The sequence below is a fragment of the Oryx dammah genome, unplaced genomic scaffold, assembly GCF_014754425.2.
Source record: "Oryx dammah isolate SB20612 unplaced genomic scaffold, SCBI_Odam_1.1 HiC_scaffold_14, whole genome shotgun sequence".
In the NCBI taxonomy this organism is placed as follows: Eukaryota; Metazoa; Chordata; class Mammalia; order Artiodactyla; family Bovidae; genus Oryx; species Oryx dammah.
In genome coordinates, this window is record NW_024070198.1 from 22,314,296 (window position 1) to 22,334,317 (window position 20,022).

Genomic DNA, 20,022 nt, shown 5'->3' on the forward strand with positions numbered 1-20,022 from the left:
TTTCTAGTTTCCCATTCCTTTTGTAACCTGTTTCTTCTCGTCACCTCTGTTATGGGGACTCTTCTTCATGGTCTTGCTGAACTAAAAGTCGACTAAGAAACTAGTTGAATCTGTACAAAACCACTTTCATGCAGGCACTGTATTAGATGAACTCCTTCATTGGCTCCTGAAAGACTGTTCAAGGCAGGCACTTGGGGTGTGACCAAAGGGGAGGTATCCCCGAAGGGGGAATGAGTAGAGTGGATGTCTCTACTGGTTACCTTCCTTTAGGGCTGAGTCTTTTCCCTCCGTGGCAACCACTTCTGGAGATGGCAGGAGCTGGGCTGCCTAGTGCAGAGGCCAGCTCCCTATGTCTGTGGGAGGATGTGGAGAGGCTGACAGTGTGAAGGGCCTGGGGAGCAACCACCTGCTCCGTGGGGAGAGCGGCAGGAGCAGCCTGCCTCTGTCTGGTAGCCAGAAGGAGGTGTGGCCAGCAGCACAGTTTTCTCTGGCAGGCATGGTGTTCTTTGGTTGAGAGGAGTTTTTGAAGAGGTCTTCTGAGTAAAAAGCAGCTCTTGATAACTTAATCACCCATTTTAAACTTTTTATTTATTTTCATCTACAAATTATGACAATTTTATTTCATTTTTATCTTTTTTTTTTTACCATTTACTTCTTTTTCTTGACTTATTGCTATCTGGGATAATTTCCTTTCAGTACATAAACTTTTTATTCTATATTGGTGTATAGCCAATTAACAATGTTTGTGATAGTGTCAGGTGAACAGTGAAGGGACTCAGCCTTACATACACATATAGCCATTCTCCTCCAAATTCCTCTCCCCTCCAGACTGCCACATAACATTGAGCAGAGTTCCATGTGCTATACAGTAGGTCTTTGTTGGTTTGTACCACTATATTTAAATATGTACAGTGATGGACTCTATTGGCATACTTCGTGAGAAAAAGGGGACCTGCCTCTGGCATGCTGTTGGTTCAGGCCTTGTTTGAGTATAAGGAGAAATCCCCTCTCAGACTTGGGCCACTGTTATTATGTCACCCAAGTGGACATGAAGGATAGAGTTGTAAAAAGTATTGAACACGGGCTTCCCTGGCGGTCCAGGGGTTAAGAGTCTGTGCTTCCACTGCAGGGGGTATAGGTTCGATTCCTGGTTGGGGAAGTTCCACAAACCATGAGGTGTGGCAAAAAAGAAAAAGATATTGAACACATGCAAAGGACTAAGATTGGTTTGGGAATCTGGTTTTTCCTCCATCTCCCTGTGAACCTTTTTTCCCATCTTGTTGCAAGTTTGTTAGCCAGATCAGGACTTATCTTAAAAGATGGGCCAGCATCTAATGATGAATAAAAACGATTGTATAGCACTTTGTGAAATTAGAAATGCTGCCTGGATGCAGAAATAAATGAGAAGAAACAGCCTAGGGACTGGTTCTTTCTAAGATTCAGAAGGGGTTGCATAATTAAGTCCTGAAAGTGGTTCACTGATAAACCTTCACATTTAGGATCCTATAAGCCCTCTTCAATTTTCATAGCAGGATGACTGACTGAGGCTGCCTCAGTTTGGCTGTGGCCCAGGGTATGTTGAGATTCTTTTTTCTTGTGACAGAAGGATGACTTTCTTGACTAGTAGTCCCTAGCCAACTGGGACATCATGGCTGAAAGCTGAGGCTTTATTGGTCAGGGAGCTGAAGTAGAGCCAGTGCCCTGGGTCACTCTGGCAACTTCCCTGTGAAGTCAGGTGTTCAGGGGCTTACACTGAGGGATGATCTGGGTCCTGGGATAACATCTTTTTTTAAGTGCAAAATATGATGATTTTCCACATACTCATCTGCTTCCTATCAGGTCTCCGAGTGAGTAGAATAGAACACTATGTACTTAGAGAAAAGGCTAATTTTGTTTGACTCTCGGTCCTTTGCTGCAGATGGAGTTTTGAGGTAAAGCCTCTCTCTTTGATGAAATGCCCTTTGGGAGGCTTGGCCAGGGCTGTCAGGGATGTGGTAGATGGGGAGCACAGAAGAGTGGACACAGTTTTGCCCCTTGTTGCTGGAGGGACCTAGGCTGAAGGCTGGGCAGAACTGGGACTCGGCAGCAGGGAGACTAGAGCAGATGTGGAGCCTGTAATCATTCCCACCTGTTCCAGGGCTCTGCAGTTATCATGAGGTCCTTGCAGGGGTAACCACCCTTTCTTTCTTCTTTTCCCCAACAAACTTTTCTAAATCCAAATGATTGTAGAATTAGTCAAATGGTTTACCCACTCACTCCAGTATTTGTGCCTGGAGAACTCCATGGACAGAGGAGCCTGGTAGGCTACATTTCATGGGGTTGTATAGAGTCAGAGATGACTGAGTGACTAACTTGGCAAAAGCAGAGTTAAGGAAAGACATGGAGATTTATCCCTTTTCCTAATCCACTCTGTTGAGATTCTAAGCTATTTGTAGCGACTTTCTTGCAAGTCCTATAAATAACTTAGCATTTCCCAGCAGAGAATAAGGACTTCTGCAAAGGCAAATAATGTCCTGGCAAAAGAGGGTGAAACCAAACCTACTGGTTTTAAATAGTGTTTGCATCGTGTGGTACTGGCATGTTGGCTGGGATCACATACGTGTAACATCTTTTATTTGGTTGGTTGTGTTCTTTCAGCATATAATCCCCAATCCCAAGTGTACCCCATCCTTGTCCCAGGGTCAAGCAAAGTTTTTGCAGTCTGTGGAACCGTCCGATGTCCAAGGCAGCTCAAGTACAGGGTTTGGGGGCTAAATGCAGACTTCCTTGTGCTAATGGTTTCCATTTAGTCTGCCTCTCGGGTCTACCACGTTTCCCTCTCCATTCTGAAGAAAAGCAGGATTCTTTTAAAAAGATCACTAATTACTCTGCTAAAGGGACCCTTCTTGAATTAAATCCTCAGAGTGAGCTAATGACTGAATTTCTTCCTCAGCTGCCTCTCTGTTGGAATTATGGGGAAGTCTAATGTGGTCCTCAGAGGCCCTGAATCATTTAATGTTCCAGCTCTACCTTTCAGGCAGCCGTCTCCCGGGATCATCTTGCAGTTGCAAGACCTCACAGGGCTCAGCCGGGCTCCTGCTGCAGTTCTCTGTGCAGAACTAAGCTAGCCTAAGTTTGGCCTTTGTCACTTGCATGATAAAAGACCAGCTTTGGTCTGGGGTGTTCAGGCTGGGATCTGGAGGCATTGGGTCTGTTTAGAACAAACTATAATTAACATAGGGCACAATATGGTCTTTCAGGAATTAGCTGTCTAAGAGGCAGGAGTGGGGCCGAGCCTCTGCTTCCAGTAACAATGCCCATTGGAGATGCTCAGGATGGTCTTTCAACAGAGGCACATTGATTGACTGATGCACTTCTTGCCTTGAAGCTTGGCGTGTTTACAGGCACCGTGGAAGAGAGATAATCCCTGCCAATCCCACTTGGGGTTGGTAACTTGAAACAGAAGGAACTCAAAGGGAGCAATCAGTCTGTTTTATTTCTGAAAGAGGTTCTACCTGAGATAGGAGAAGGGAGCCTCTTGTGCTTGTGTAGCTGGGCTACCTCCAGCTGCCCATCCTTTGGTCTTATCCTAGAGAGGTGTGGCCCTCCCTTTCGTTCTCTTTGACCCCAGATTCGTCCAGGATGGGGCCTGTAGGTTTGTAAGGCAGAGCCCTTTAGCTTCACGTTGTCTGCTTTAAGGTTTACGCTGACATCCCTGTGTTTTGTCTTTTGCAGGTTGGGTGGCCCAGACCCCTTGGACTATGTTAGCATGTACAGGAATGTGGGGAACCCCTCTGCCAACATCCCTGAGCACTGGCACTACATCAGCTTTGGCCTGAGCGATCTCTATGGTGACAACAGAGTCCATGAGTAAGTGTATACTCTTGCCTTCTATCTCCCTCTTCCCTAGCCTTGAGCCTTATTTCTGAGTTTTGTTTTGCCGAAAGTTTTACTTTCATTTTAGGTTTGAAGGATTTGTTAACAAAAGAAATCACTCATTACATACAAATAAATAATTTCAACTTTTAATAGATTAACTTAATTTCAATATACAGTCATTAGAAGGAAAAGAAATAGAAACCATAGAGAGAAGTAACAGCGTGTACATCACCAAATTGAGCTGACGTCTACATCCAGAGTTGAACAGTGCTGGGAAGTCCTGAATGATAGCAATCTGGAGTCCCAATTGGGAAAGGGTACCGAGCAGTGCATCCACCCCACAGGTGAGACTTCATATTGCACTTCTGGGGGCTCCTGCTTATAATCCCAGGCCGCAAACTGATATCATCATCAGTTTGGGCGCAAAAAGGCAGCTCTGATTTAACTTTTACAGTGGGTTTGTTTCACCTTGTGAGTCACAAGACTTCTTAGACCCCAGGGGGCTGCTAGGTCTTTAGGGGCTTACGAGATCCAAGACCCACTCCCTTTCTTACCTCAAGTGCCGCCTGACTGACTGTGCCTGTCGCTTCGAACCTGGGCAGTGTCCATGCAGGTCAGAAGCAGGTCAGAGGTCCGCCCTCCTGCTTCCGAAGCCTGCACAAGACTTCCTTTATTTTGATTTCCCTAGCAAAGTTTTGCTGAGCAGAGAGGATCACGTCATAGTCCCTTGAGTTTGGCATTTCTCACGTGGAACATCTGGGTTTCTGCCCTCCGCCTGTAGCCACTTGTGCCGATGTGGTCCAGATCAGGACCTGAGCTCTACTCATCTGGTGCAGGAAAGTGTCGATGAGAGAGAATTCCAAAACTGTTAGGTTTCTCCAAGCTTGTTGTGATGTTTGAGCTCAGAGTACAGGCAGCATAGCTGTGACCCAAAAGTTGAGTTGATTCCTCTAGGTCTGCTTCCTTTTGCCCCCTCTGCTGCTGCTGCTGAGTCGCTTCAGTCATGTCCGACTCTGCGCGACCCCACAGACGGCAGCCCACCAGGCTCCCCCGTCCCTGGGATTCTCCAGGCAAGAACACTGGAGTGGGCTGCCGTTTCCTTCTCCATTTGCCCCCTCTAGATTATTATAAAAATTTTAAAAGAAGCAAAGTTGAAAGAGTTTTACAGTGAACAATCAATCATATACCACTCCCTGGATTTTACCATTAATATTTTATTCTACTTGCTTTATCATGAATATGTACATCTCTGTTCCTCTGTGGATCTTACCTACTTCCTTTTTACCTCTAGTTATCTGTGCTCAGATCAGCTGCAGGACATTTTTTATCCTAGTCTATCTTCCGTTTGCTGCCCTGTGACACTTCTCAATCCTACCTGCCTCCCCTACTTCCCTTTCTAATCACTGATTTTAAATACATTTTAATATTAAGTTAAACATCGTCAGCTGAAAAAATAGCAGCAACAAAATAATAACACCTAACAGTTGTTAAGCATGAATTATTAATATGAGCCAAGTACTCTTCTAATCACTTTATATGTATATGTATTAACTAATTTTCACCACAACCCTAAAATACTGGTAGGTACTGATATTTGCCTCATTTTACTGTTGAGGAAACTGAGATACAAAGAGATTCTATAATTTGCTTAAGGTCACACAGTTTGGAAGTGCTGAAACCAGGATTCTAACAGAGATAGTACTCTTAATGACTATACTCCATTGACTCTTAAACAATTATATCATGTTCTCTAATAATTTTTAAATAATGTATAATAAAAATTTTTCCATCTATATTCTTTTGAGGGAAGGGTTCTTCAATTTTAATGTAGTTTTCCCTCCCCCTTATTAGCATGGTTAAGCAAGAGCCGATTTCTATTATATCTTTTCCTATTTTCGCTTTGCATATTATCTTTTTATTGCCATCCTTTTGGTATCTTGGTGAAGGCTGCTTAGTGTGTGTAAATTGAAAGAGTAGCCAGGCTCTTCCTGCCCTGCCTCAGCATAAGAGGCTGATTCTGGAGATGATTCTGAAGAAGATGATAATATTCTTCTTTTTTTTTTGCTTTGTTTTAGTTCTTACTGTTTCATATCAGTGTGTCAAATGCTTTACAATCTTATCAGGTCTTTTTGTTATCTCTGTTTGGTACACGAGGAAACTGAGTCCCTGGAGAGGTTGAATGAATTGTCAAAAGTCACACATCTAGGCTATAAAAGAGCTAGGATTGACTTGAGCTGTTCAGAGTCTGAGCTCTTAACCACTGGGCTATACCACCTCTCTGATCAAGGCTCAACTCAACTTCCTCTTCACTCTTGTTAAGTTCAGAGGCCCAGGCCCCGTCTCCTCACTGATCACGTGTTGGGAGCAATGCCTGGGCCTGCCCTTTATAGCCTTCCAGACATATTCATTGCAGTGTCAGCAGAAGGCTTTGAGAACAGGGAATTAATCTTGCTTGAATCAAGACCCTGCATTACATTATTAATAATGGAGATAGAATAGCAAACAGATGCGGGAGTAAACGGACTGTGCTGGACTTTAGTTTATATTTTTAATAAGAACCTGCAGAAGATATTTAGTGCCGCTAGCCTGTACCTTTTTGTTGACAGATTTATTCCAGTTAAAAAAAATACTGTTTTCTATGTGACCTAAAGATTCATACAGTCTACCCGCCACTGAGATATGAGTCCAAGGCCCAGTTGACATGAAGAACATAATTGAGAAGGTTCTATGTTTCAGGAAAGGCAACCTCTCAATTTGAAAAAGGGCCTTTCTGTGTTTAGCAGTCCCCCTGTATATGTGTGTCATTTCTATGTGATAAAACACTTTGATATTCAGATGTCATTCATGACAATGGTGAGACCTCCCTTTGGGCTTTTATCTCACTATTCAAGCCTAGGATTTTCTGGTATTAAAACCTGTCACTGGAAGCACAGGGGAGGGACGTTCTTGGATATTTACTGAGTTCTGGTCTATGTTGCAGAAGTCAAAAGTACCTTTGTAATTGGTCTTGTGCTGGTGTGACTGGTCTCTTCTTGATCCTGGTAAGTTTCTTGAAGAAAAGTTTGCTTTTCCAAACATTTCATGTGGCGAGCCCTCTTTAAAACTGGTTCATGAATTCTCATTTAATTTAGCACTTGAAACTGAGTTCAGAAAGGTGAGTGTTCTCTCACCCAGCTTAAGAGCTAAGAGGTGTTGAGTTGGAATTATAACAAATGAATTTCTGGCAACAGTCTTCTTACATTGTGTTTTGACTTCTCATTCAGCGAACAAAAGGGCAGAAGCCTCGGTTCATTTATACAGCATTCATCACGTGCTGAAGTTCTATTTTGTACTGGACACAGATGTCTTAGGGATAAGATGTCTTGAGGATAATATGCCAAGGCAAAATTCCTGTCTCAAGGAGTACTTGCTGTAGAGGGAGGATAAATGTAAAGATACTGAGTAAATAAATGCTGTGATCCATGATGATGTGGAACATGATCTGGGAGGACAGTGGAGCAAGCGACTTGTAGTCGGGCTGCTGGATTGGAAGAAGCTCCAGGGAGGAAGTGAAGTTGGAGAGGAACCTTGTAGGAAGGGATTGGGGGAGATCTGCAGTCTGACACTCTCAGGCACAAACATTCACTTTGGGAACTAAGAGGAGCTTTCAAAATCTTCTAGCCCAGTATTTCCAAAATTTTTACTGCTGCCTTCATAATTTTTGTCACCTGTAGTATATTACCTACTTTATGTTCTCTTTAAACTAATCTCCTTTTAAAAAATTGATATCTTTTTAAAAGTTAAATCACACTGGTCATCCAGTGGTTAGAACAGCAGGGCACATGGGTTCAGTCCCTGGTTGGGGAAAGTTCTCACATGCTGTGGCCAACAAAAAAAAAGTTAACTCATTACCATATATGGGAAACCATTATCACTTGCTGTAATTTAAAGGTACTTATTAAAGTAAACATAGTGATAACAAAGCAATGTTATTAAATTCTAGCTCAATTCTGGTCTGTCAGAGAAGATTCTAAGCCTGAGGTCAGCTTTCTCTGTCCAAGAGATTAGTAAGTATGAGTGAAGTATTATGGCAGAAAGTGAAGAGGAACTAAAAAGCCTCTTGATGAAAGTGAAAGAGGAGAGTGAAAAAGTTGGCTTAAAGCTCAACATTCAGAAAACTAAGATCACAGCATCTGGTCCCATCACTTCATGGGAAATAGATGGGGAAACAATGGAAACAGTGGCTGACTTTATTTTTCTGGGCTCCAAAATCACTGCAGATGGTGATTGCAGCCATGAAATTAAAAGACGCTTACTTCTTGGAAGGAAAGTTTGACCAACCTAGATAGCATATTAAAAAGCAGAGACATTACCTTGCCAACAAAGGTCAGTCTAGTCAAGGCTATGGTTTTTCCAGTCATGTATGGATGTGAGAATTGGACTGCGAAGAAAGCTGAGCACCGAAGAATTGATGCTTTTGAACTGTGGTGTTGGAGAAGACTCTTGAGAGTCCCTTGGACTGCAAGGAGATCCAACCAGTCCATCCTAAAGGAGATCAGTCCTGGGTGTTCATTGGAAGGACTGATGCTAAAGCTGAAACTGCAATACTTTGGCCACCTCATGCAAAGAGTTGGCTCATTTGAAAAGACCCTGATGCTGGGAGGGATTGAGGGCAGGAGGACAAGGGGACGACAGAAGATGAGATGGCTGGATGGCATCACCGACTCTATGGACATGAGTCTGAGTGAATTCTGGGAGTTGGTGATGGACAGGGAGGCCTGGCATGCTGTGGTTCATGGGGTCGCAAAGAGTCAGACATGACTGAGCGACTGAACTGAACTGAACTGAACTGAACACCAAACAGAACCTGGCCATAGGTATGATTAGAAAAGTTGAAAGACAGTTGAGAAGAGAATTTTTTTTTAAAAGTATGAGTCAGTATTATTTAGTCACAGACAAATGGGAAACACTGATTAATCCATCTCTCTTAATTGTGCAATTGAGAAAGTACAGTAGCCTACCAAAGGCCATATAGCAAGTTAATGTCTCCTGACCTGTCAGCAGCAGGGTCTCCTGACATCTAAAATGTTCTGTGTAACAAGGTCCTGCTGTATATAGCTCAGGGAACTATTTTCAATATCCTCTAATAAACCATAATGAAAAAGAATATATGTGTATGACTGAATGACTTTGCTGTCCACCAGAAACTAACACAACAATATAAATCAACTCTACTTCAATTTTTTTTAAAAAGTGTAAAAAGTAAAAAATAAAATGTTCTGTGTGTTCTCTCCTGATTGGGGAGAAAGGAATATGTACAGAGCATTGTTTGTCTTTAAGGTAATAATATAAGCAAACTTTTTTTCTTTTTAGTTTTGACTAGAGTAGTGCTAAGTTCTTTATATTATCCTTATAGTAATTATATGACATAGGGAATTCTTATTACCTCTTGCTCATAGATACAGAAATTTACACTTAGAGAACTTATTGCACATGTGGTAAATTAGCAATCAGTTGTAGCAACCCCAAAGCCTGTGTTCTTAGCTATTGTTCTGTATTGCTTTTCCATTTTAATCAGCCAACAGCATTTATTAAATGCCTACTGTGTACCTCTTCCCACTAAGGTCTTACTTTATCCTCATAGCTTATGGAGGACAGGGACAGGACAGGCAGAAGCCCAGGGTGGGGGTCCCCTGGGTTTCTTCTTGCTCCTGGCAGGCTTTCTTCAGTGAGCAGGAGGGGAGCCCCACCCTGGTAGCCCTGAGAGAGGTGAAGGGCAAACTGATTGGATGAGCCCTGGGTTGGCCAGTTTTATCCAAGTTCTTTCCCCGTTCACATTCACTAAAGAAACAGGACAAGAGAGCACTTGTTTGAATTAAAAGGTTCTTAAGAGGCTATTTCTAAAGTTGGAGAGCTGGAACAAGTTCCATCTCGGGGCAGCCACATGGGAGATGGGCGTGCTTTTCTAGGAACCCTAAGGCCACCCTCAGCTGATTTCAGTGGCCAAGATTGTCCTGGTCCCCCACCCCCCCGGCTTGAGAGGTGTGAGACAGCTGAGCTTCAGCTGCCAAATGCCTGTCGGAAGCCTGCAGCTCTGGCTCTTCTTTTTGTGGCCGGGCAGCTGCGGACTGGAATGTGGGGCTTTGCAGGGCTGTGGAAGAAGTGGCTTCAGCACCCCTCTCCGTGGGAATTTCTGGCTGTCCCTGGCCCTGCCAGCAGTCCCAGCAGGACCCAGGCTACCGGGGGTCTGACTGAGGCGCAGGAGGCTGGCTAGTTTCAGAGTGTGTTTGTGATCTCAGACAGACTTCCCTGGTGGGATTCCACTGGGCAGGTCATCTGCTGTTCATGCCGGGCTGGTTCCAGAGCCAGCCTTTGTGTGGTGTTGGCTTGCAGACTGGCAGCTCCAGAGGGCAGAGCCCATACCGCGACTCTACCTCCACGGTTGATCTGGGCTTTGCCCCACAGACCCTGGCTTCTTGGCAGATGTGTCATAGAGTGGAGAGGTGTTCTCTCACCCCAGGGGCCTGGAGCTGCTGCTAACTGGCTCCCCATGGCTGCCTCTGCTGGGCTGGTGGAGAACCTTCTCTTCCCTTTGGGTTTCTCCCATCTGGGCTCTGCACCGAATGAATTATTTATTAAAACACTGGATACAGATTAACTTTTCCACTTGTTGTTTTGCGTGGCCTTGGTCCCCTGCAGTTGGGAAATGCTCATTTTCCTCTCTCAGAACTTGGTTGGCAGGAACTTTTTAACATGCCATTTCATCCCCTGGGGTTTCCAGTGGAGATCCTGCTCGTTGCCATAACATACCTGTTCTGGGAGTGCAGGTCCTCTGCTAGTTGGCCTTTGCTTTCTTCCCAGGGCTCTCCAGAGGCTGACAACTGGATGTCTCTCTAGACACCCACAGATGGCAGGCCCTCTCCCTGGCTGGGCACAGCAGGCTGAGGAAGTCCTTTGCAAGTTCAGTGGAAGGCAGGCCTTGCTGATGCTTTGGTTCCTCTCTGTCTTTCATCTCAGAGGTGGTTAGTTTCATTAGTTTCATATGACCGTGTGAAATGATGATGTTCTCTGCTAAGGGCAGGGGACCTGGGCTACCTGGAGAGAATGGGGTGTCCTTGGTCTTGGCCCAGGAATGGGCAGAAGGGCCAGCAGTAGCAATAGAGCTCTCCCTGAGGCAGAAACTACTGCTCTGGGCTGGATTTCAGGCCCCGCATCTTGAATTTTGAAACTTTGAGAATTCCTTTTCTTTTGTAACCACGGAAGACCTGAGGCATTGTGGGGTTCTTAGCAGATCTGTGTGGGTATGTGGCTTTATCCTCTGTAAAGCATTTCATTTGCAACATGGATTCTCTCTTCCTTCATGGTATAAAGTTTCTAAATTTTCCAGTTCAAGGAGTCCTTCAATAAGGTGGCAGTTGGGAAGAGATTCCTTGAACTGGCCCAGTCAAACTGAACAGTCCGAGAGGCCTGATTAATCTGGGGTGACTGCCAGGCTGGTGTGGTGCCAGGTTGGTCAGCATCGGGAAGTTTCCTCTTCCTGCAGGGAGAAGGGAAGAAACTCGGAAGCACTTATGGGTTTGATGTGATCAGATCTCAAAGTCCCAGCATTCTTCTCTGCTAGCACATGCTTTTCGACTCCCATCTTCCATGCCGCAGTTTTTCCCAAGTATGCTGGTCCTCACACCTGCCATGTTCTGGGTCTGGGTTTGCCAGCATCTCCCTTTCCCAGTATTCTGACTCAGAGATCCTGACTCAGGACTCTGGTCTTTGGCTCCTAAATTCATTCCTCTGTCCTGCCTCTTGGGTCTCCCAGTCAACTACATTTCCTGTTTTCAGTAGCTCTGTTCTGCTGTCTGATCCTAAAATGTGTGTGGAGAGGTCTTGTCCTCACTGACCTGAGCCCACTGGGAGTGGGCTCCCCATCCCTGCACAGCTTGCTGACCTGCCTGCTGAGCTCTCCACAGAGCACCAGGCTGTGCAGCACACTCCAACAGCAGAGCTGCACAGAATCCCAACGATGGCAGAATGGACTTCCCCAGGTGGCTCAGTGGTAAAGAATCCACCTGCCAATGCAGGAGACATGGGTTCCATTCCTGGGTCAGGAAGATCCCCTGGAGAAGGAAATGGCAACCCACTCCAGTATTCTTGCCTGGGAAATCCCGTGGACAGAAGAGGCTGGTGGGCTACAGTCCATGGGGTCACAAAAGAGTTGGACACAACTGAGCAACTAAATAACAAGAACAGCAGGCAGAACACTGGAGAAGGTGATGTGTTTGGGTAGTGGTGGAGATCAATGAAAAGTCATACTTAGCTCCTGTCCTTGAAATACCCACTGTATATACTTGGTAAGAGTTGCAGAGTCCCTGGCAAAGAGGCAACAATGAGAATTAGGGCTGGGAGGAGCTTTTGGCTTTACCTGACTCTGAGGCTTTGCGGCTGTCTCCCCTCACCCTGTAGTCTTCAGTGCTTCAGGAATCTTAAACCATGTAATGATAATTGTAACTCCTACTGTGTGCAAGGCACTCTTCTAAGTGTTTTATATAAACTCATTGAATCCTCACAACAGCTCTGTGTGGTAGGTATTATTAAGCTTATTTTACAAGGAAACTGAAGCACAGAGATGTTAGAGAACTTATCCACCCAGCAAGGGAATGCTGGAGCTGGGCCATCAACCCAGGCAGTTTGGCTCCAGCAGCCCTCACCCTTTCCTTCCTCCACATACAGGGAGTGTGGTGGGAGGTCCCCCTCAGACCACTATTACTATCATGCATCTCAGTTCAAAGGTATCTTGGATTAATGGAGTGTGACTAGGGAAGCAGGAAGTGCTTTGCAGGGGAAATGTTGACCTGGGTATTGAAGCAAGTTTGTAATGAAAGAGTCCTGCCAGGGAATGGCAAGGGGGTGGGTGACAGGATCCTTTGTCAAATTTAAGTCAAGCCTTCTGCAGCCTTACTGTAACCATTTTTAGTAGGTTTCCAGCAAAGTCTGGGACTCTTAAGAACACAAAGTTGATGCTTCTGACTTGGATGTCAGGTTCACGTGGTCGTGCTTCCTGTGTGGTCAGGGATGTGCCCAGCATTCCAGTAGCGCAGAGGATATCTTGCATAGAATGTGTGGACCATCTGATCATTCTTTCTGGGGAGAGGGTGTAGAAATGAAGAACACTTCAAAGCCAGGAGTATTCATACCTTCTAGCTGAGGTGTCTGTAGTGTCAACATGGAAAGGATTTTTGGTCTGAAATGAAGTTGTCTTATCACTCTGCAGAGGATATATTTTTCCTCTGTCATTGTATTCAATGCAAACTGTCATATCATATTTTAAAACATCTTAATGTCTGTAATGTTTATTTTTAATTAATAGGCTTAATATTTTAAAGCAGTTTTAGGTTTGAAGAAAATTGAACAGTCCAAAGAGTTCTCATATACCCCTTCTTGCCTCTGCATGTAATTTCCCTGTTACTAAATTGCTTTTGTTAGTGTGGCATATTTGTTACAACGGATGATCCAGTATGGATACATTATTACTAGCTAATGCCCTCTAGTTTCCATTAGGGTTCATTCTTTTTGTTATATAGTTCTGTGGGTTTTGACAAATATATATCCTGTATCTACCCTTAGAGTATCTTATACAGAATAGTTTCACTGCCCCAAATGCTCTGTGCTTTGCCTTTCTATCCCTTCTTCCCTCCTCCCAGACCCCTGACAACCAGTGATTGTTTTCCTCTTTAGTTTTACCTTTTCTGAAAAAGCAAGAGAGTTCCAGAAAAACATCTATTTCTGCTTTATTGACTATGCCAAAGCCTTTGACTGTGTGGATCACAATAAACTGTGGAAAATTCTGAAAGAAATGGGAATACCAGACCACCTGACCTGCCTCTTGAGAAATCTATATGCAGGTCCGGAAGCAACAGTTAGAACTGGACATGGAACAACAGACTGGTTCCAAATAGGAAAAGGAGTTACGTCAAGGCTGTATATTGTCACCCTACTTATTTAACTTATATGCAGAGTACATCATGAGAAACGCTGGGCTGGAAGAAGCACAAGCTGGAATTAAGATTGCCGGGAGAAATATCAATAACCTCAGACATGCAGATGACACCACCCTTATGGCAGAAAGTGAAGAATGAAAGAGCCTCTTGATGAAAGTGAAAGAGGAGAGTGAAAAAGTTGGCTTAAAGCTCAACATTCAGAAAACGAAGATCATGGCATCTGGTCCCATCATTTCATGGCAAATAGATGGGGAAACAGTGGCTGACTTTATTTTTCTGGGCTCCAGAATCACTGCAGATGATGATTACAGCCATGAAATTAAAAGATGCTTCTTCCTTGGAAGGAAAGTTATGACCAACCTAGACAGCATATTAAAAAGCAGAGACATTACTTTGCCAAAAAAGGTCCATCTAGTCAAGGCTATGGTTTTTCCAGTGGTCATGTATGGACTTTGAGAGTTGGACTGTGAAGAAAGCTGAGCGCCGAAGAATTGATGCTTTTGAACTGTGGTGTTGGAGAAGACTCTTGAGAGTCCCTTGGCCTGCAAGGAGATTCAACCAGTCCATCCTAAAGAAGATCAGTCTTGGATGTTCATTGGAAGGACTGATGCTGAAGCTGAAACTGCAATACTTTGGCCACCTGATGGTAAGGGCTGACTCATTTGAAAAGACCCTGATGCTGGGAAAGATTGAGGGCAGGAGGAGAAGGGGACAACAGAGGATGAGATGGTTGGATGGCATCACCGACTCAATGGAAATGAGTTTGTGTAAACTCCGGGAGTTGGTGATGGACAGGGAGGCCTGGCGTGCTGCGGTTCATGGGGTTGCAGAGTCGGACACAACTGAGCGACTGAACTGAACTGAACTGAAATGTCATGTAGTTGGATTCATACAGCATATAGCCTTTTCAGATTGACTTCTTTCACTAAGCAATATGCATTTAAGGGTCCTTCATGTCTTTTTGTGGCTTGATAGCTTGTTTCTTTTTATCACTGAACAATATTCTATTGTGTACATATACCATAGTTTATCCACTCACTTATTGAAGGACATCTTAATTGCTTCCAGTTTTTTGCAATTTTTAATAAAGCTGCCATAAACATTCATATGTGAGTTTTCTGTGGACATAAGTTTTTAACTCATTTGGGTAAAATTGCTGGATCACATGGTAAGACTATGTTTAGATTTATAGGGAACTACCAAACTGTCTTCCAGAGTGGCTGTACCATTTTGCATTCCTGTCAGCAATGAATAAGAATTTGTCTTATTCTGTGTCCTCTCCAGCATTTGGTGTTGTCAGTTTTTTGGATCTTAGCCATTCTAACAGGGATGGTAGTGGTATCTCATTGGTATCTTAGTTTGTAATTCCCCGATGACACGTGATGTTGAGCATCTTTTTATATGCTTATCTGCCATCTGTATCTCTCTCTATGTATGTGTTAGTCGCTAAGTTGTGCCTGACGCTTTGTGATCCCATGGACTGTAGCCCACCAGGCTCCTCTGTCCATGGAATTCTCCAGGCAAGAATACTGAGTGGGTAGCCATTCCCTTCTCCAGGGGATCTTCCCCACCCAGGGATCAAACCGGGGTCTTCTGCATTTCAGACAGATTCTTTACCATCTGAGCCACTAGGAAAGCCTGTATCTCTTCTCTGGTCATATATATTTGATTTTGTTCTTCACCTTCTCTCCTTCCCCAATTTACCCCTGACCACAAACTCCTTTTTCTCACACCATGGGTGCAGACAGTGTTTTCTGGCATATTTTCCTTTTGGTCACTTCTCAAGCCATTAAGTGAGTTAATTCCCTTGAATAGGGGCTGGCTCCACATCTGAGGGCTTCCCAGGTGGTGCTAGTGAGTGGTGAAGAACCCGCCCGCCAGTGCAGGAACCGCAGGAGACGGGGGTTTGATCCCTGGGTCGGGAAGATCCCCTGGAGGAGGGTTCCTACTGGAGGAGTGGCAGCCCACTCCACTATTCTTGCCTGGCGAATCCCATGGACAGAGGAGCCTGGTGGGCTACAGTCCATGGGGTCACAAAGAGTTGGACATATGACTGAGCAACTGAACACATACGCACGCCACATCTGACTCCTCCGTCCCTCTGGTTTTTAACTGGGGCTAGCCCATGTGTTCTGTACCCTCTTTTCCCTAGTGACACCTTCTTTTCCCTGGTGTCTTTTTACAAAGTCTGTGGCTGGTATTGGATAGGCTGATAGCCTGCAACTTCAATCCCAAGGTTCAAGATTGATTTGCTCTCTGGTACAGATACTACAAAGACTGGAGTACAAACTTGTCCACAGCAGACCCTGGCAAACTTAATCTCACCTTAGATGAGAAATGAGTATACCAGGTTCCTTGAGGCCCCAGCCAGACCTCAAACTCTCTTAGTTGAACCAGCATCAAGAAGACTCTTTTAAAGTCCAAAACTTTCCTGTTCCATTCATGATTGTTGTCACTTTTTAGTTAAAAATTCACTTTTTTTTTCAATTGAACCATTTTACCAAAAAATGTTGGAATTAAAGAAGGAAGAAAAGAAACTGCTCATAATCCTATCACTTTTTGTTTGTGATCCTACGTCTGTCCTCATTATGGCTTCTGTGAACAGTTCATTGTGAATGATGCTGTGCCCAGATAATGCAAGGATTCTGTCTTGTGTGAGTTTCTCAGTTTGAGGTTAACATCTTCCAAGGCTTCCCTAGTACCTGGCTTACATTGTTTTCTAAATTCAGCTGGGTCATGGCTGCTTAAACTTCCAATTTCTAAAAACAGCACTTTTGCTTCGGATGATGGCTCCTATCCATTGTCAGGTTGCATTAAATCCGTTCATTTTGCTGCTTGACTTCTCACAGAAGTGAAGAGTAGAGCTGAGCTCTGTGTGTATCAACTGTGCTGGCGACCTTTCTAATGCAGATCGCCCTGCATGGTGGTGGTAGTCGTGAGAGTGTATGCTGCTCTTTTTGTTGTGTGCCCCTTAGGAAGTTGATCAGCAGTTAGATTCTGTGATCATTGTCACCTGGAAACTAAGCACCACGAGCCTCCTTGTCTCTCTCTTACTTGGGTGTGTGGATACAGAATACTGAGACTGACCTTACAGAGTACCCTAGGGTGTCAGTACCCAAGGTACTGATGACAGATTCTCAGAGATAGGTAAGATCCTTTTCAGGTAATTACCTGAAATAAATGGGCTACTGTTGAGGACTTTGGAGGCTTTCTGCCATACATAGGAATCAAATCAATAATATAATAATACTCTTGTGTTGCAGCGAGATCTGATCAGTGGATCTAGGAGAAAGGATGGTCTGTTGTCCTTTCCTGGCACTGGGTCTACGAGGTGATGGGTGGGCACACTTAGTTCTCATCCAGCATTAATCACTGGCCACTCTTGTTTGCCTGGAGGGTCAGCCATTCACTCATTACAGAGACAGTCATTGCTGGGATAGTTGTGGGCATGAGGTATATAGTAATGAAAAGGATACTCCTGCTCTGGTCTTATCTTCATGGAACCTCCAGTCTTTTGGCTGAAGCATACTTGAGCAGGAAAAGTTTGGGGAGGTGGACTTGTTACAGCCTCAGAACCTTAGGTATCAAACAGAGCCTCCCTGCCTCCTTTTCTCGGAGAAGGCAATGGTACCCCACTCTAGTACTCTTGCCTGGCAAATCTCATGGATAGAGGAGCCTGGTCAGCTGCTGTCCATGAGGTCTCTAGGAGTCAGACACTACTAAGCGACTTCACTTTCACTTTTCACTTTTATGCATTGGAGAAGGAAATGGCAACCCACTCCAGTATTCTTGCCTGGAGGATCCCAGGAATGGGGGAGCCTGGTAGGCTGCCGTCTGTGGGGTCACATAGAGTCAGACACGACTGAAGCGACTTAGAAGCAGCAGCAGCAGCCTCCTTTTCTGCAGTCTGTCCCTTGAGGCCTAGAGGGGGGCTGTTTGTGAGCAGGAGTCCTGAAGCTCAGAAATGAGGCCAGGCCTTTGTTCTTGGCTGGGCCAGTTGCTCATCTGTAAGTGAGAATGTGGATTCATAGCAGTTACTCAGAGAGATGTGGTTCACTAGACTCCAGGCCCTTAACTAGCAGGTTAGTATAAACTGGTGGCCTCTAAAGATCCTTTACCTTCCTACTCCCTCCCACGTTACTCAGACTTCTTGAGTCCCTGTCAATAGAACCAGCTTTGCTACAGTAAGGCCAATCAAGGAGTTATTTTTGTTATTCCAGTGCTGACCTCCGTGTGATGCCTGGAGGTACTTGGAGGCTTGCCTCTGCTACCAGTTTCCCTGACTCTGATCTCAGGCCTTTCAGCATGAGGTGAGGAGCTCAGGAGCCATGCCTGTGGAGGGTGCTAATGGAGGGTAACTAGCAGAGAATGGAGCCAGGCCCAGGCTCCCAGTCCCAGGGGGTCAAGCTGGCTGGCTGCACTCTCTGACTGTGATGGATTTGACTCCTAAATGCTTCTGAAAAGCTTGTTTGGTTTGAGGAAAAAACTTAGTGAAATCCGACAGACAACACCATGGCTTGTCCTAACCCCTTCTCCTTCCTGACCTAGCTTTTTCAATATATCAGACTGCAGACATGCTGGATTGCTGCCCTCCTGGAGCCAGTCTGGCAATTTTTCATTCCTATAGCTATGGGTTTTGCACAGAGAAAAGGCCCAGAAGGAAGGCAGTGGCTAAGCAGGGAGCCTTTGAGGTTGGAGCTTTACAGGAGCTTTGCTACTATAGAGCCCTTAGTCCTATCCCAGCTCTGTGGTTGATGGCAATGTTCATACCATATCCCTCCCTGCCATCCAGTGACCTCCTATCTCAGTAACAGCCAAAGGCTATTGCCACCAAGATTCTTTAATCCACCTCATCCCCTGCTGTTCTTCTCCTTCCTCACTCTGTTCTTGCAAAACCAGGCACTCTGCTGCCTCAGGGCCTTTGCACCTGCTCTCCCCATGTTTAGAAACTCTATTCTCAGATAGCTTCATGCCCTACTCCCTCATCTCCTTAGGTCTTTCCTTAAATATCACCATTTAGTGAGGCCTTACCTGACCTCCTTACTTAGGATGGAAACCCTGAGCCCCCTCCATGAAACACTATCACCCTTTCCTGCTTAATTTTTTTTAAAGCACTTATTGCCATTTACCTTATTTTATTTAATTGGCTTGTTTGTTGTCTGTCTGCCCTTCTTCCCACTAGAATGTAAGCTCCCCTAGGGTAAGGATGTACATCTGCTTTCTGCATTGATGTTTCCCCAGTACATCAACAAATATTTGTTGAGTGAATGAGTAAATGAAAAATTTAAAAACCTTGCTTTGGGGTTTCTTTGGCTATTGGGAAAGATTCTCACAGCAGAGGCAAAGAATTCTTCTGGCCCAGCGCCAAGTCTGAGCATTTAGCTCATGCAGGGAGATTTCTTCAGTTTGGACCTATGTAGTCATAATGGGGTTGATGCTCCATGGGAATTTTCATAAGAGTCAAGAGCCTTTCTTTGGGAGGAGGTGTGTGATTTCAGTAGAAATGCTGGAACCTTGCTTTATCGGGGTGAGGGAGAACCTCTAGCACCTGGTATGGTACTTGGTGCATAATAACCCCATAATTGGTTTCCTGAAGTGTTTAGTACACTTTACATTTTAAATGCTGGGGATATCATAGGAGCAAGACAGGTAGGGTCGCTGTTCTCATGGATTTTACATTTTAATAGGAAAAAAACCTGTTAAAAAGTTTTAGGTTGTGCAAGTGCTGTGTTGAAAATAAAGCAGAGATGATGTGCTGGAGATATCCAGGTAGAAATTGGGGTTGAGGTAGGTGGAGAGGTTACATTTAGCAGGTAATCAGTAATGGCTTCCTTAAAGACACAGCATTTGAACTGAGAGCTCAGTGACAAAGCAGCAACCAGGTTACCACCCCCTGCAACTCTAGGGGCACCATTCATATTATTCTGTGCAATTTGTGCTCCCTGGAGTTGTACAATGCTCTGGTCACTCAATTATGTGAAGATTGTAGGCAGTGAAAATTGCTATTTCAGAGGCCCTGTGGTAGTAAGGACCTTGACATGTTCAAGGAACAAAAAGAAGGCAAGTATACTTGGGGCTTGGTAAGAAGAGCACAGTGGAGCCAGATGAGGTTGGAGAGTTTGAAGGCAAGACAAAGATGTGACATTTAACAGATTATCTATTATCTGGATGAGGGGAGCAAAGGGATGATGTG

General features: G+C 44.6%; 1 protein-coding gene across 2 annotated transcripts in view; it reads left to right on the forward strand.

Annotated features, from left to right (window-relative positions):
* Positions 1-20,022, forward strand: part of SUFU (SUFU negative regulator of hedgehog signaling) — a 110,828-nt gene that overhangs the window by 1,337 nt on the left and 89,469 nt on the right. For both annotated transcript variants that reach the window (XM_040254306.1, XM_040254305.1), the window contains exon 2: positions 3,715-3,849. In XM_040254306.1, the coding sequence (XP_040110240.1) occupies positions 3,715-3,849 (135 nt within the window). The remainder of the gene's footprint in view (positions 1-3,714; positions 3,850-20,022) is intronic.